At 53.2% G+C, this 15,333-nt stretch overlaps 1 protein-coding gene and 2 long non-coding RNA genes across 4 annotated transcripts in view; 1 reads left to right on the plus strand and 2 right to left on the minus strand.

The window, feature by feature from the left end:
• Nucleotides 1–13,477, plus strand: part of LOC134809951 (uncharacterized) — a 35,539-nt gene extending 22,062 nt beyond the window's left edge. The window contains exons 3-5 of the long non-coding RNA XR_010156849.1: nt 10,103–10,225; nt 13,105–13,234; nt 13,356–13,477. This is a non-coding gene — a long non-coding RNA (uncharacterized LOC134809951). The remainder of the gene's footprint in view (nt 1–10,102; nt 10,226–13,104; nt 13,235–13,355) is intronic.
• LOC112207666 (putative uncharacterized protein FLJ46235) lies at nt 311–4,355 on the minus strand. Of its 2 annotated transcripts, none has more exons than XM_054684952.2 (3): nt 4,246–4,355; nt 2,125–2,182; nt 311–2,031 (listed from the first exon to the last, which is right to left on the minus strand). In XM_054684952.2, the coding sequence occupies exon 3, from the start codon at nt 1,953–1,955 to the stop codon at nt 1,332–1,334; it is 624 nt and encodes a 207-aa protein (XP_054540927.2). In that variant the 5' UTR covers nt 1,956–2,031; nt 2,125–2,182; nt 4,246–4,355; the 3' UTR covers nt 311–1,331. The 2 variants fall into 2 exon arrangements, with proteins under 2 accessions (XP_054540927.2, XP_063666275.1); XM_063810205.1 differs by lacking the exon at nt 4,246–4,355 and adding an exon at nt 2,410–2,836.
• Nucleotides 11,205–15,315, minus strand: LOC134809952 (uncharacterized). The gene is made up of 2 exons (XR_010156850.1): nt 14,659–15,315; nt 11,205–14,072 (listed from the first exon to the last, which is right to left on the minus strand). It is a non-coding gene; the product is annotated as an uncharacterized LOC134809952 (long non-coding RNA).
• Nucleotides 15,316–15,333: the final 18 nt, after the last annotated feature.

Consider the following 15,333-nt stretch of genomic DNA (forward strand, 5'->3'; position numbering starts at 1 on the left):
GGGAGGCCTGAGCTTGGCGTGGAGGAGCCCACCGACCGGAGAACATTTGGGGCCTGGAGATGCCATCGGAGGGCAGGAGCTCATCCTGGAGAGGCCACCGTGAGGCCTGGCCTGGGCCTGGGGAGCTTGGCTTGAGGAAGCTGTGGGCTGACCAAGGCCGCCAGGAGATGGATAGGCACTGAGTCCAAAGAGGTTGTTGAGAGGCAGGAGTCGGGCCTGGAGACGCAACCAGGAAGAAGAGCTGGGCCCGGAGAGGACGCCCGGAGGGTGCAAGTGGGTCTGGAGAGGCCGACTTGAGGAGGTTCTGGGCCCGGAGAGGCCGCCGGAAGGGAAAAACTGGGCCTGGAAAGGCCGTTGTGAGGAATGAGCCCCATGGGCCTGAAGAGGCCACTGGCAGGCGGGAGCTGGGCCTGCCGAAGCAGCCGAGAGGCAGGAGCTTTGGACTCGGGAGGCCGCAGTGAGGCAACAGCTAGCTGGGTGTGGAGAGTCCGCTGTGAGGCAGAGGCTGGGCCTGTGCAGGCCTTCGGGAGGCAGGAGGCTGGGCCTTGTCGAGGCCTGCAGAGGCCACCGAAAGTCAAAAGCGGGGCTTGGGAAGGCCGCCGGGAGGCATGAGCTGGGCTGGGCCGAAAGAGGCCACTGGGAGGCAGGAGGAGCCGGGCCTGGAGAGGCTGCCGAAAGGCAGGAGCTTCGCCTGAGGATGCCACAGTGAGACACCATCTGGGTCTGGAGGGTCCACTGTGAGGCAGAGGCTGGCCTGTAGAGTCCGACAGTAGACACAAGTTGGGCAAAAGGCTGATTTGAGGAAGTTTTGGGCTTCAAGAGTCAGCCACGAGGCAGGCACTAGGCCTGGAAATGGCCCGACAGTCATGAGTTGGGCCTAAATGGGCCACTGTGAGGGAGGAGCTGTGCCTGTTGAGGCTGCTGGCAGGCAGGCAGAAATTTGGCCTGGGGCAGCTGCCATGAGGCAAGAGTTGGGCCTGGAAAAAGCCCCTGGGAGGCAAGAGCAGGGCCTGCAGAGGCTGTTCTCAAGTCAAAGCTGGGCCTGTTCAGGCCACCGGGAAGCAGAAGGTGGGCCTGGAGAATTTGACTTGAGGAAGTTTTGGGCCTACATTGGCCGCCATGAGCTGGACAGGAACTGGGCCAAAAAAGGCTGTTGTGAGGCAGCAGTTGTGCCTGTAGACCCAGCCAAGAGAAAGAGGTGGGCCTGGAGAAGCCCCCATGAGGCAGAGGTTGAGCCTGTAGACGCTAAAAGGAGGCAGGAGGTGGGCCTGGAGAGGTCAACTTGAGGAGATTTTGGGCCTTCATAGGCCACCAGGAGGCAGCAGTTGGGACTAGAGAGTCTGACTTGAGGAAGTTTTGGGCCCGGAGATGACGTCCTGGGACAGGAGTTGGGCCTGGAGAGGCCACCGTGAGGCATAAGCTGGATGTGGAGAGGCCAGTGTGAGGCAAGACCTGGGCCTGTCTAGGCTGCTGGGAGACAGGCAGGAATCTGGCCAGGGAAGGTTGCCATGAGACAAAAGTTGGGCCTGGAAAGGCCCTTGTGAAGCATGAGCTTGGCCTAAAGAGGCCACTGGGTGGCAGGAGCTGGGTGTGTAGAAGCTGCTAAAAGGTTGGGAGCTTGGCTTGGGGGGTCCACAGTGAGGTAGATGCTGGGCGTGAAGAATCTGCTGTGAGGCAGATGTTGGGACTGTAGAGGCCGACGGGAGGTAGAGGCTGGGCCTGGAGGGGCCACCAAGATGCAGGAGCTGGGCCTGGAGAGGCTGCAAAGAAGCATGAGCTGGGCCTGGTGAGGTCGACTTGAGAAAGTTCAGGGCCTGGAGAGAAGGCTGGGAGGCAGGAGCTGGGTCTAAAGAGGCCATTGTAACGATGGAGCTGTGCCTGTGGAGGCTGTTGTGAGGCAGTAGCCTCATCTGCGGAGACTGCCGTGAGGTACGGTATGGGCCTAAATAGGCCATTGTGAGTCGTGAGCTTGGTCTGTAGAGACTGACTGGAGAAAGTTCTGGGCCTGGAGAGGCTGCCAGGAGGTAGGAGCTGGGCCAAAAGATGTAAGCACATTTGCATTTATTAGGCACTTTATTTCCATTATTACACTGTAATATATAATAAAATAATTATAGAACTCACCATAATGTAGAATCAGTGGGTGTGTTAAGCTTGTTTTCCTGCAACTGGATGTTCCCACCTGAGCGTGATGGGAGAAAGTGACAGATCAATAGGTATTAGATTCTCATAAGGACAGTGCAACCTAGATCCCTCACATGCACGGTTCACAACAGGGTGCGTTCTCCTATGAGAATCTAATGCTGCTGCTCATCTGAGAAGGTGGAGCTCAGGCGGGAATGTGAGCAAAGGGGAGTGGCTGTAAATACAGATGAAGCTTCCCTCACTCCCTCACTCGACACCGCTCACCTCCTGCTGTGTGGCTCCTTGCGGCTCCATGGCTCAGGGGTTGGGGACCCCTGCTCAAGTGCATCCAAAGCGACCCTTCCCAAACCAGTCTTCACAGTGGTCAAGGGCAGCAACCACTTAGCTCCCAAGGCATGTGCCTCAGCTGGCATTTCGTCACAATCAACAGTAAGTGGCAGCTTGAGTCACTGTGAGGTCACCTACTGGAAATCACCAGCATCCCATTTCCCACTGGCAAAGAGCTCAGCACTGCCCCCTGGGAAACCAAACCTATGCCCAAATCCCATCTGTGTGGGTTTACCTCCTGGGACCCTTCCTAACATATTAGTCAGAGTCCAATCAGGAAGCATAAACCACTCAAAAGTTTAAAGTGGTAAAATTTAATACAGAGAATTATTCATTATAACAGGTGAACAGCATAATGAGGGATTGGCTAGCACAAAGTAAAGAGAACTCTAGAGAATATGGGACTAGCCCAGGCCGGGCATGGTGGCTCATGCCTGAAATTCCAGCAATTTCAGAAGCTAATGCAGGAGGATTGCTTAAGGCCAGGAGCTAGAGACCGGTCTGGACAACACAGTGAGACCCTGTCTCTATCCAAAAGAAGAAAAAAGTTAGCTGGGAGTGGTGGTGCACACTTGTAGTCCCAGCTACTCGGAATACTGAAGTTTGTGCCTGGGAGATCAAGGCTGCAGTGAGGCATGATTATGCCACTACAGTCCAGCCTGGTGACAGAGCAAGACCCTGTCTCAAAGAACAAAACAACAACAACCGTTTACAGACAGAAAAGAAATAGAGCTAATAAGCTGAGGAAAGATGTTGAAATGTGACAAGTAAAGTAATATGAGGTCTTTTGTCTATGTAAAATAATCAAACAAAAAATGACTTACTAAATTATAATACCCTGTGCTGGCAAAGGTGCAGTGAAATGGGCACTTTCTTATACTATGAGGGGTGGTTAAATTGTGTATAAGCCTTCCAGGGTAAAGCCTGTCAATTTTTAAAAATACTGGAGACAGGGTCTCACCATACTTCCATACTGCCTCCTCCAACTCTTGGCCTCAAGCAATCCTCCTCTCTTAGCCTCCCAAAGTGCTAAGATTATAGCTGGGAGGCACCCAAAACCCTGTCGATTTACATCAAGGGTAATGAGAATGTCCATTCACCATGACTCACAGTAATCTTACTTCTGGGGAGACAATTCAATCTAAACAAAAGGTCATCTGTACACACACAGTAAAAATCTGGGAGTAACTGAAGACAGAGTTGGTAAGTGAAATAAGAAACAGTTATAAGAAATTAAACGATGGTATCCATAGGCACCTGGTATAAAAGGTCAGTTGATGTTAGCTGCTACTTTTTTGTTGTTTTGAGACAGGGTCTCACTCTGTCACCCAGGCTGGAGTGCAGAGGCCTGATCATGACTCACTGCAGTCTCAGCCTCCCTGGGCTCAAGTGATCCTCCCACCTCAGCTTCCCAAGTAGCTGGGACTACAGGAACATGCCACCACACTAGGCTAATTCATGTGTTTTTCTGTAGGGGTGGTGACTCCCCCTGCGTTTCCAAGGCCTATCGCAAACTCTTGGCCTCAAGCCATCCTCCTGCCTCAGCCTCCCAAAGTGTTGCGATTACCAGTGTGAGCCACCACACCTGGCCAGCTGCTACTTTTAGCAATATTATTAGTATTCCACTCAATTAAAAATTATTATTTTCAAGGCTATGCAACAGTATGTATCCTACAGCGTAATTCTAAAAACATATACAGTCATTGTCCCTCAGTATACAGAATTAGTTCCAGCCCCCCATCTCTGCATATACCAAAATCCATGCTTACTCACGTTTCACTGTCACCCCTCTGGAATCCACGTATACGAAAATTCCAAATATTAGTTGGGCATAGTGGCAAGCACCTGTAGTCTCAGCCACGTGCGAGGTTGAGGTGGGAGGATCGCTTCAGCCTGGAAGGTTGAGGCTGCAGTCAGCTGCGATAGCACTACTACACTCCAGCCTTGGACAACAGAGGGAGACCCTGTCTCAGAAAAAAAAAACAAAATAAAACAGGTTAGAAATTGTAATCTAACCCTAACCCTAACCCTAACCCCTTAACCCTAACCCTAACCCTACACTAACCCTAACCCTAATCGTAATCCCTAACACTAACTCCTAACTCATAACCCCTACCCTAACCCCTAACCCCTAATCCCTAACCCAAACCCCAAACCCTAACCCTAACCCCAAACCCCAACCCCAAACAGAACCCGAACCCTACCCCTAACCCCTAACCCCTAACCCTAACCCTAACCCCTAACCCTAACCCTAACCCCTAACCCCTAACCCTGACCCTAACCCCTAAACCCTAACCCAAACCCCTAACCCCTAACCCGAACCCTAACCCCCAATCCTAACCCTTACCCTTACCCTAACCCTACCCAAAACCTAACCCAAACCCCAACCCCAAACCACCAACCTCAAACCCCTAACCCTAACCCCAACACCAACCCCAACCGTAATCGCAAACCTCAACCCCAACCCCAACCAGAACCCCAAAACCAAGCCCTAACGCTAACCCTAACAATTAACCCTAACCCTACCCCTTAACCCTAACCCAAACCCTAACCCCTAACCCTAACCCAACCCTAACCCTAACCCTAACCCATAACCCTAACCCTAACCGCTAAACCCTAACCCAAACCCCTAACCCTAACCCAAACCCCCAATCCTAACCTTTACCCTTACCCTAACCGTACCCAAAACCTAACCCCAACCCCAACCCCAAACCCCCAACCTCAAACCACAAACCCTAACCCCAACAGCAGCCCCAACCGTAATCGCAAACCCGAACACCAACCCCAACCTGAACCCCTAAACCAAACCCTAACCTTAACCCTAAACATTAACCCTAACCCTAACCGTTAACCCTAACCCTAACACTAACCCCTAACCCCTAACCCTAACCCTAACCCAACCCTAACCCTAACCCTAAAACCCTAACCCTAACAATAACCCTAACCCTAACCCTGACTCTTATCCCAACCCCAACCCTGACCCTAACCCTGACCCTAACCCTAGACCCTAACCCTGACCCTGACCCTGACCTAACCCTGACCCTGACCCTAACCTAACCCTGACCCTGACCCTGACCCTAACCCTAACCCAACCCTAACCCTAACCCCTAACCCTGACCCTGACCCTGACCCTACCCCTAACCCTGACCCTACCTCTAACCCTGACCCTAACCCTAACCCTAACCCTACCCTAACCCTAACCCTACCCGAACCCTAACCCTAACCCCTAACCCGAACCCGAACCCGAACCCTGACCCTACCCTGACCCTGACCCTGACCCGGACCCGAACCCTCACCCTAACCCCTAACCCTAACCCCTAACCCGAACCCGAACCCTGACCCTACCCTGACCCTGACCCTAACCCTGACCCTGACCCTGACCCTAACCCTCACCTTAACCTAACCCTGACCCTGACCCTAACCCTCACCCTCACCCTAACCTAACCCTAACCCTGACCCTGACCCTAACTCTGACCCTGACCCTGACCCTAACCCTGACCCTAACCCTGACCCTGACCCTAACCCTAACCCGATTGCCTTGGTTTTCTTCTAGGGTTTTTATGGTTTTGGGTTTTACATTTAAGTCTTTAACCCATCTTGACATAATTTTTGCATTAGGTGTGAGAAAGAGGTCTAGTTTCTGTTTTCTGCATATGGCTAGCCAGTTTTCCCAGCACCACTTATTAAATAGGGAATCCTTTCCCCATTGCTTGTTTTTGTCAGGTTTGTCAAAGATCAGATGGTTGTAGATGTGTGGTATTATTCCTGAGGCCTCTGTTCTGTTCCATTGTTCTATATTTCTGTTTTGGTACCAGTACCATGCTGTTTTGGTTACTGTAGCCTTGTAGTATAGTTTGAAGTAGTGTGATGCCTCCAGCTTTGTTCTTTTGGCCTCGGGTAGTCTTGGCTATACGGGCTCTTATTTTGGTTCTATATGAAATTTAAAGTAGTTTTTTCTAATTCTTTGAAGACAGTCACTGGAAGTTTGATGGGAATAGCATTTAATCTATAAATTAGTTTGCGCAGTATGGCCATTTTCAATATATTGATTCTTCCTATCCATGAGTATGAAATGGTTTTCCATTGTTTTGTGTCCTCTCTTATTTCCTTGAACAGTGGTTTGTAGCTCTCCTTGAAGAGGTCCTTCACATCCCTTGTAAGTTGTATTCCTAGGTATTTTATTCTCTTTGTAGCAGTTGTGAATGGGAGTTCATTCATGACTTGGCTCTCTGTCTATTGTTGGTGTATATGAATGCTTGTGATTTTTGCACATTGATTTTGTATCCTGAGACTTTGCTGAAGTTGCTTATCAGCTTAAGGAGTTTTTGGGCTGAGACGATGGGGTTTTCTAAATATACAATCATGTCATCTGCAAACAGAGATAATTTGACTTCCTCTCTTCCTCTTTGAATATGCTTTATTTCTTTCTCTGATTGCCCTTGCCAGAACTTCCAGTACTATGTTAAATAGGAGTGGTGAGAGAAGGCATCCTCGTCTTGTGCCAGTTTTCAAAGGGAATGCTTCCAGCTTTGGTCCAAATTCAGTATGATATTGGCTGTGGATTTGTCATAAATAGCTCTTATTATTTTGAGATACGTTCCATCAATACCTAGTTTATGGAGAGTTTTTAGCATGAAGGGATGTTGAATAATGTTGAGTAACTGAACACCAACATGGCTTCATCTCCAACAGTGAAATTGCTCATATGAAGGTCACCAGTAAGCTCAAAAGGTCCCATCTGCCTTCATTATTTGACCTCTCGGCAACTTTTAAAGTATCAGATCATGCTCTATGATCAAGACATTTTCTTTTCTCACTTCTTGATGACACCACATAAAACTAGTTTTCCTTCTTCTTCACAAACAAACTTTTTGGGTTTCTTTTTTTGTTTGAGAGAGGGTCTCACCCTGTCACCCAGGAAATACATCCAAAATGATAGACTTGAATAGGAATAGTAATTAAAAGTCCAAGACTTCAGATCTGTCAGTAGACTCAAGCCTGGCATAGGTCACTTGCTAGCTGGGAGTCTAGGCAAGATATTTTATTTTTCTAATTCTGTTTCCCCATGAGCAAAATGTGGGCACTATAGTTATCAGTTGGTAAGGAGTTCGACATCTCTGTAACTCTTAATATAAAATATTGGACTGATGATATCGTTTGGCTCTGTTTCCCCACCCAAATCTCATATAGAATTTTAATCCCCACCCTAACCCTAACAGTCATAACCCTATGCTATCCCTAACCTAACTGAAAATGATGAGCCTAACAGTTGAGTGAATAAATGATGATTGATCCTAAAGGAATTAAGTAAATAATTCATTAGAGAATTATTAAAGAATTAAGAATTAATATTCCACAAATACTCACTGTGTCTCAATGGTGCTCCTTGATGCTCCTAGGCTTTGGTTAACCACCCCCGCTTAACCTTTGCAACCACCCCATGGCAGGTCCTAGCACCATCCCCATTTTACAGGTGAGAGGTTTGAGAACATGCCTAGGGTCACACACCTGGGCAGTATCAGGCCTAAATATGAGCAGGCACAGGTGGTGTCAGGAGAGACGCTGATGTCATAACAGTATAAGGAAAAGAAGGAGCAGCAGTGAGCACGGTGTGATGGCCAAACATGCCATGGGCTGACCCCACGTGGATCCAGCCCCACAGCTGGCCAGGATACACTTTCCCTGTCCTTACATGAAGTTTTCACTTCATCATGGGAAGAGCACAGAGCGCAGGGAGAGTGTTCAAACAGCACTGGTACGTACTAGGAACTAAAGATGTTGGCTACCACTGACTCACTGAAAAGCAATCAGACAAAATACTAGAAATAAACCACAGGGACAGCTGGCTTTCTCTTTAGGTGTCAGGCCTGCATGTGTTTCCTTCGAAGTCTGTCCCCTCATTCTGCAAAAGCTCATTCCACCGAGAGAGGGAGCGGGAGCCCAGCCGAGCCCCTGTGCGGACAGCGGGGATGGCACTCGGTGCACGGTGCCCTGGAGTCCGGAGCGAGTGCTCGGGGAGGCAGAGAGCGCTCGGCGTGGGCGGCACCCGCAGGCACTGCCTCCCCAGGCTGCCCCCATGCCCAGGCCCGCGCGGTGCCGGCAGGGCCATTTGCGCAGCCGCCCGCACACGTCCCGCCGGGCGGGCCCTTGCTCCACCCGGACAAAGCGCCCAGGGCCATCCTGAGTCCCTGCAGGGTCAGGGCCTGCGGAATCGCGCGGCCTTTGCCCCACAAAACCACTGTGTGGCGGAAGAGCGCTTCGGCCGCGTCGCCTCGAAACTGGACCCGCACATCTGAGCCTGCGTTTCCGTTTCCCCGAGAGACCCCGGGCTCCCTCCCCCAAGGACAGGAACGCAACGCACTGGCAGAGCTCGCTGATTGGATGGGGGAGAGAAGTGGGCGGAGTGAGCACTAGGAGATCCTGTCATTGGATAAGAAAGAGAAGTGGGCAGGGTGGGCACTGGTAGAGTCTCTACTGGTTGGATAGGAGCGAGAAGCGGGTGGGGCTAGCACTGAGATCCTGCAATTGGACGGGCATGAAGTAGGTGGGGCGAGCACTGAGGAGACCCTGCCAATTGGACGAGAGAAGTGGGCGGAGTAAGCATTGGTAGAGCCTGCTGATTGGGCAAGAGACAGGAGTGGTCGGAGCAAGGACTGCGGAGAAGGCTGCTATTGGATGTTAGGGAGAAGAGGGCGGAACAAGAAGGTGGCGAGCTCTGCAGATTGGACAGGAGAGATAAGCAGGAGGAGCAAGCAATGAATGGAGCCAGCGGTGAAAAGAGCCCTGATAATTAGACAGGGGAGAGCAGTGGAACCAGAATTCGGGTTACGGTCACGGTGACAGCCAGAAAGGAAATTCCAGCACGGATGCCAACCGCGCCAACCCAAAACTATGACCCGAGTCCTAACCCACCCTAACCCGGCCAAAACCGAACACCAAACCCTGACTAAATGCGAAACGCTGACCCGGACCTGGACCCTGACCCTGACCCTGAAGGGGGACATAGAGGAAAGAGATTGAGAGGTTTGCACATTCAGTGACATACATTTTCTTCGTTAGTCGATGTTAGAAAGCAAAGGCTTTTATCTCGAGAAATTTCTGACCTAAAGAATGATGTACAATAAACTGTATTCAACCATTGATCAACATTTTCTAACAAGGTGGAATGAAAATATAAAGTGTGGGGATTGCTACTAGTCCTAATACACTAATCTGTGGTTAGGAAGGTTTATTTTTTTCCCTCCAAACCTAAGCAGTACATGTCTTAAATTACCTTCTAAAATGTACGACTCTTGGAGCCTCAGACGGGCTGGAGTTAGTCAATACTCCACGGCTGTTTGTTGGATGAGTGGACAACAGCATGGCCGAGAGGTCCTGGTGCAAAAAGTCTTCGGCTACCTCAGTTTGAATCCTGCTTCTGCCATCGACCAGCCGTGTGATTCTGTAAAAGTATTTTAACCTCTCTGGGCCTTAGTTTCCCCATCTGTAACTTGAGGGCCTACCTCAAATGGGTTCCTGGTGAAGAGTAACAAGACTATATCCGGAGTAGGTTTCAGTTGCCTTTTCCTCCGTCTTTCCACCCTCCCCTCCTACCCTTCCAAATCTTTTTTTTTTTTTTTTTTTTGACAAGGTCTCCCTCTGTTGCCCAGGCTGGAGTGCAGTGGCGTGATCTCGGCTCACTGCAATCCCCACTTTCCAGGCTCAAGCGATCCTCGTCCTCCTACCTCAGCCTCCTGAATAGCTGGGGCTACAGGTGTGTGCCACCACGCTAGGCTAATTGTCATTGTGTGTGTGTCTGTGTGTGTAGAGGCGTGGTTTCTCCATGTTGACCAGGCTGGTCTCGAACTCCAGGCCTCAAGCAATTCTCCCACCTCGACCTCCAAAAGTGCTAGGACTTACAGGCGTGAGCCACCGCCCCCACCCCCTTCAAATCTATTAAAAGGTGAGAGTCTCGCCAAGGCAATGAGATCGCAATATGATGTTTCCATTTACTTTGGATTATATGTCATTATAAATATTAACAAATAAGACTTAAAAAGGACACCTTCGGGTAGGTCAGACCAAAATACAAAACTTGTCTGTGGGACTGCAGTTTGAGGACAGTGTCTGCAACAGTGTCTGCAGCCGTCACATGGCAGCAAAACGGGGTTAAGCAGTGCACGAGAGTCTGAGTCGACGACAGCCAGAGTCCATGCATCGGGAGGTTCACTCGGTTTGCGAAGGAACAACGGGCACGGCATGCACGTCCCGGGCTCGGCGGGCGGACGGGCCGGGGCGCAGTTCCCCGCGCTCGCCACTAGAGGTCAGGAGGTGACCGCTTCGGGGCTGGAAGACGGGCCCGTCGGGGATTGGCGCAGGCGGCGGGCGGGGCGGCGGGCGGGGCGGGGCTGGAGGCAGCGCCTGGTTACTGACACCTGGAATGACTTTTTTTTTTTTTTTTTTGGCATCAGATTTCCTGTCTTTGTGGGGATGATGGACCCGAGTAAAGATGCCCATTCGGGGTCAAAGGCAGAGCCGCTTCTGCAGCTTCTCAAAGCGTTTTTTGTTTTTTTTTTCTGAGACGGAGTCTTGCTCTGTCGCCCAGGCTGGAGTGCAGTGGCGCGATCTTGGCTCACTGCAGCCTTCACCTCCCGGGTTCAAGCGATTCTCGTGCCTCAGCCTCCCCGAGTAGCTGGGACTACAGGCGTGCGCCACCACGCCCGGCTAATTTTTGTATTTTTAGTAGAGACGGGGTTTCGTCGTGTTGGCCAGGCGGGTTTCGAACTCCCGACCTCAGGTGATCCGCCAGCCTCGGCCTCCCAAAGTGCTGGGATTACAGGCGTGAGCCATCGTGCCCGGCCTCAAAACGCTTTAACAGAAAGACAATCTGCACGGGATCTAGAAGGGTGCTGAGATCCTAGGAAAGGAAGGTTTCCAAACTTCCTGGGGAGTTCCTGCCCGAGTGCCCGTGCTGCCCCTGGGCTGGCTGGCCAGTAAGCCTGCCTCCCAGCCTGACTGTCCCCATCTTTCGGTCCCAGCCCCATTTGCACAGCCTGGGCAGTAGAGAGCCCTGGACTGGGGGGCTGGAGTTCTGGGTTCTTGTCCCAGCTGTGCCCCTTCAGGCCCCTTATTCCCCATGTGCCTAATAAGGAAGTCGTGGTAGGTGGGGGATACAGCCTCTTCTCGCTTTGCCATTCACTTCTGTGTCTTCAGAGAGGCTGTCAAATCTCCTCTCTGAATGAGACCCCCAAAAAAGCAAAGCTAAGAAGATACCCAGAGCTTAACTAGACACCAGGCCTTTTAGAAATAGACCACCTCTTACCTTAGGCCCCCAGAGGGTGCCCATTCTGTGTGGAGAAAAGAGGAACCCTTGCCTCAGCCCCCAGAGGCTAGGGTGGGGTGGCTGAGTTTGGGGGCCAGGTTAGACACCTCTGGGGAAGCCTGAAGTAGCATGGATGGTTTCAAAGCCAGCGGATGAGGTGGCAGGACAGTGACAAGACCCCAGGTCTCCATCATGCACCTGAGCTTACTGAGCCTTCACCTGGTGTCTCTGCTGAGTCTCCGACAGACCAGGAGGGAAGGGACTGGGGGTACCGACCCCCAGAGAGAGAAAGTGGCAGTCAGAGGACCTGGGTTTGAGTCCTGGTTCACCCCTTCCTGGCTGTGTGGCCTTGGCAAACTACTCAGACTCTGGGAACCTGTTTCACCTGCAAGATGGGGATGAGAATCAAACCCACCTTGCAGGGCTGTGAACATGCGTTCAGACCAGTGCATGCAAAAACCTTCACATAAAAACCCTTCCTAAAGATGGGGAGACAAGTCTCCATGAGCAGCAGGTAGCCAGGGACTGTGTAGGGGCTGGGGTCCTGTTTTCCCTGCAACCTGGGAAAGGCCTGATGTGTGGGGCTGGAAGGCCCTGGTCAGGTCACCTGACCTCTCTGGGCCTCTGTTTCCATCACACACTGATGGGCTGAGCACACTGGGACTCTGGCTGTGCAACTCCTTGGCTCTGCATTTGTTCACCCAGCGTTCCTGAGGGGCCCTTGGTAGGCAGAGAAAGTTTGTGGGCTTCAGGCATGGGCCCCAAGATTCAGATACTCTCAAGCCTCCTGGGGAGTCTGACTCAGGGGAGCAGACAGGCCCACCAGCCAGGGTGATTCTTGCTCAGCTCCTGGAGGGTGGAGCTGGCCCCACAGGCCTCCCCAGAGACACGGCCCTGGACTGCCACTGATTACTCCCAAAAGGGACATCTGTGGCGGTAGCGGGACCAAGATGCCACGAGCAAGCACCCGGAGGCCCCCAGTGTGAGCCAGGGAGTGGAGGGGAGGGGAAAGGGCAGAGTCAGGACGTGTAGGAATGCTTGCTTTTTTTCCAAGCACAAGAGACCCTTTTCTCCACCGCAGCTGACCTGATGCTTATGCCGGGAAGGAGGAGGGGCGGGCTCCGTCCTTGAGGTCCCTCAGGAGTAGAAAGAGATCAGAGTGGGAGACTTGGGTCTGAGGTCTGAACTTGAGCCTACACCAGTTTCTCCATGGTGTTTCCATCACGTCCCCCACCTCCTGCCTCGAGCCTCACACCTTCCTAACAAACCCTCCCCTGGAGAGGAGACCCCGGGTCCACAGCACCCCGGCCCCATTGGCTTTCTCTCTCCAGGCCGTTTTAGACCACTCCCACTGCCTGGACTGCTTTTAGAAGCCCCCACTCACCCTCCAAGGCCTTACGGAAGCACCGCCTCCTCCAGGAAGCCTTCCCTGACCTCCCGGCAGAGTCAGCAGAGCCCACGGTACTTGCAGACTGGTCAAGCTGGTCTTGGTATTTCTCACCCCAGTTGGAATGGTTTGTTCCGGCTTCCTGACTAGATGGGAACTCCCTGAGGGCAGGCCCTGTGTCTCATTCACCCCCAGGGCTTGTGGAATCATTGAGTGAAGCATGTGCCAATTTACCCGTCATCAGGAGCCTCCGGGAACTCTGGCAGACTTTCGGCTTGCAGGCCCACTTCTTCCATCTGCCCAGCAGCGAAAGAGATGAGGGATGCAGTCAGGCTTTCTTGGGCTGGAGCAGCCAGTCTTCAAGGTCCCATCCTCCACCTGTCTGTCTGCTCACCACCTCCCTCCTCCGTTCCCACTGTCCGCCAAGGTGCCCCCACACTCCTGTCCTCTCAGCCAGGGCTGGCCTCTAGAAGGGTCTTTGCTCCCAGATGGGCGTGTCCCCTTCCCCTGGGCAGGTGCTGAGGTCTCTTTCCACCACCAGCCTCTTGGGCCCCAGAGGGCTGAGAGCCCCCCACCCCAGCTCCTTGCCCTCCCCGTCCCAGAGTGGCTGAGCCCTCCACGTCCTCCGATCGGGGACTGCAGTGGCTCTGTGTCCAAGCAGGGGTTCTGGATCTCCCCCAGTGTGGGGGCCACAGGCCTTGGTGGCTGCTGGGGATGCCCGGGGCCGGCCGTGCTGGGCGCAGGTGGCGGCAGGGGTAGCAGTGGTGGGTGGGCGTCTGTCGCTGAGCACGGCCCCTGGGAGCTCGCTGGTGAGCGTGTGCCAGCGCTCGATGCGCTTGTCCTTGTTCTTCAGGCAGTCAAACCAGTGCTTCAGGCGCTCCCCCTTGGCGTGGATGCCCAGAACCACACAACCTGCAGGAGGACAGGAGGGGCAGCTGGGGCACAGGGACCCCCAACTCCCAGGCGTGGGGCCCATGCCCCCTCCCAGGTTCTGTGCTCGAAGGCCAGCCTCTCCCACTGCCCACTGGGTTCTGAGCATGAACAGGACCTGACCTCCATGCCACACTCTGGCCCCGTCAGGGCCCAGCCATCCTGTCTCTCTTCCACCAGGGCAGGGATAGGGGCAGGGTGCAGAGGCAGCATCAGGGGTCAAGGAATGGGGGCCTGAAGAGGGGAGAAAGAGCCAGGCAGCCCCACTATGCACAGCCACCAGGCCCACTTGGAATTTGGGGCCTCTAGGGCTCAGAGTCCAGCCCGAGGCACTGCCCATCATTGTCTCTTGTCTGTGCTCCACCACAGAGTGCTGTGTGACCCTCCCAGAACTCCTTCCGTCTCTGGGCCTGTCTCTTCCTGGGGCACAAGGGTCAGGCTGGAGAAGGTCTGACCTAGGGGCAGGTGGTCCGTGGCTCCAGCTTTCCCCATGGACCAGGAAAGAGGGGCTGTGGCCTGATCCAGGACAGGCACACAGTGAGACGGTGTTCCCACTATGCCCCCTTACCAATGAAATCGTTGGATTTTCCAATGTCGTAATCCCAAACGGTGACCTCCAGGGACTTCTTGGCCAGGTCCCCATGCTTGATCTCATAACAGAACTCCTGCTGGCAAGAAGGGAGTGTTAGGGCTGATGCCACGAGGCCTGGGCCTCGGCCGGGGGCCAGGAGGGGTATGAGGTGTAGGGAAAGAGGAGGGACAGGGGTGATCAGTGCTCAGAGTGGATGATGGGTGGATGCTCACATGTCTCGCCCACTTCCCCCTGAGCGCAGGACCTGCGCTCCAGCCAGAGGCTGCAGAAACGGCACCAACAGCTGGAGAGTGAGAGCCGGACCCTGGCTGCCAAGATGTCTGCCCTCGCCTCCAAGGCCCATGGCGTGGCCGCCTCCCCGGCCATCCTGGAAGAGACCTAGAAGCACCTCCAGAGGTGGGGTCTGTCCTCCCACCCACCTGTGTGTCACTCCTCCATGTGAATTTAAGGTCCCACAAGATGGCACCCACAGGACCGGGGTGTCCAGACCTCCTCCCTTATGAGTAGAGTCATTCTGGGATGGGAGGGTTGGAGACCCCATTATGCTTCCTCAGCAGGACCCCCACAGTGCGGTCAGGCGAGTCATCTAGGCCATGAGGTGGGGCCCTGGCGCCCTTCCACTGCCTCCCTTTGTCAGATGGGGCTTTGCTC

This window comes from Pan troglodytes, chromosome 4 (assembly GCF_028858775.2).
Source record: "Pan troglodytes isolate AG18354 chromosome 4, NHGRI_mPanTro3-v2.0_pri, whole genome shotgun sequence".
Taxonomy (NCBI): domain Eukaryota; kingdom Metazoa; phylum Chordata; class Mammalia; order Primates; family Hominidae; genus Pan; species Pan troglodytes.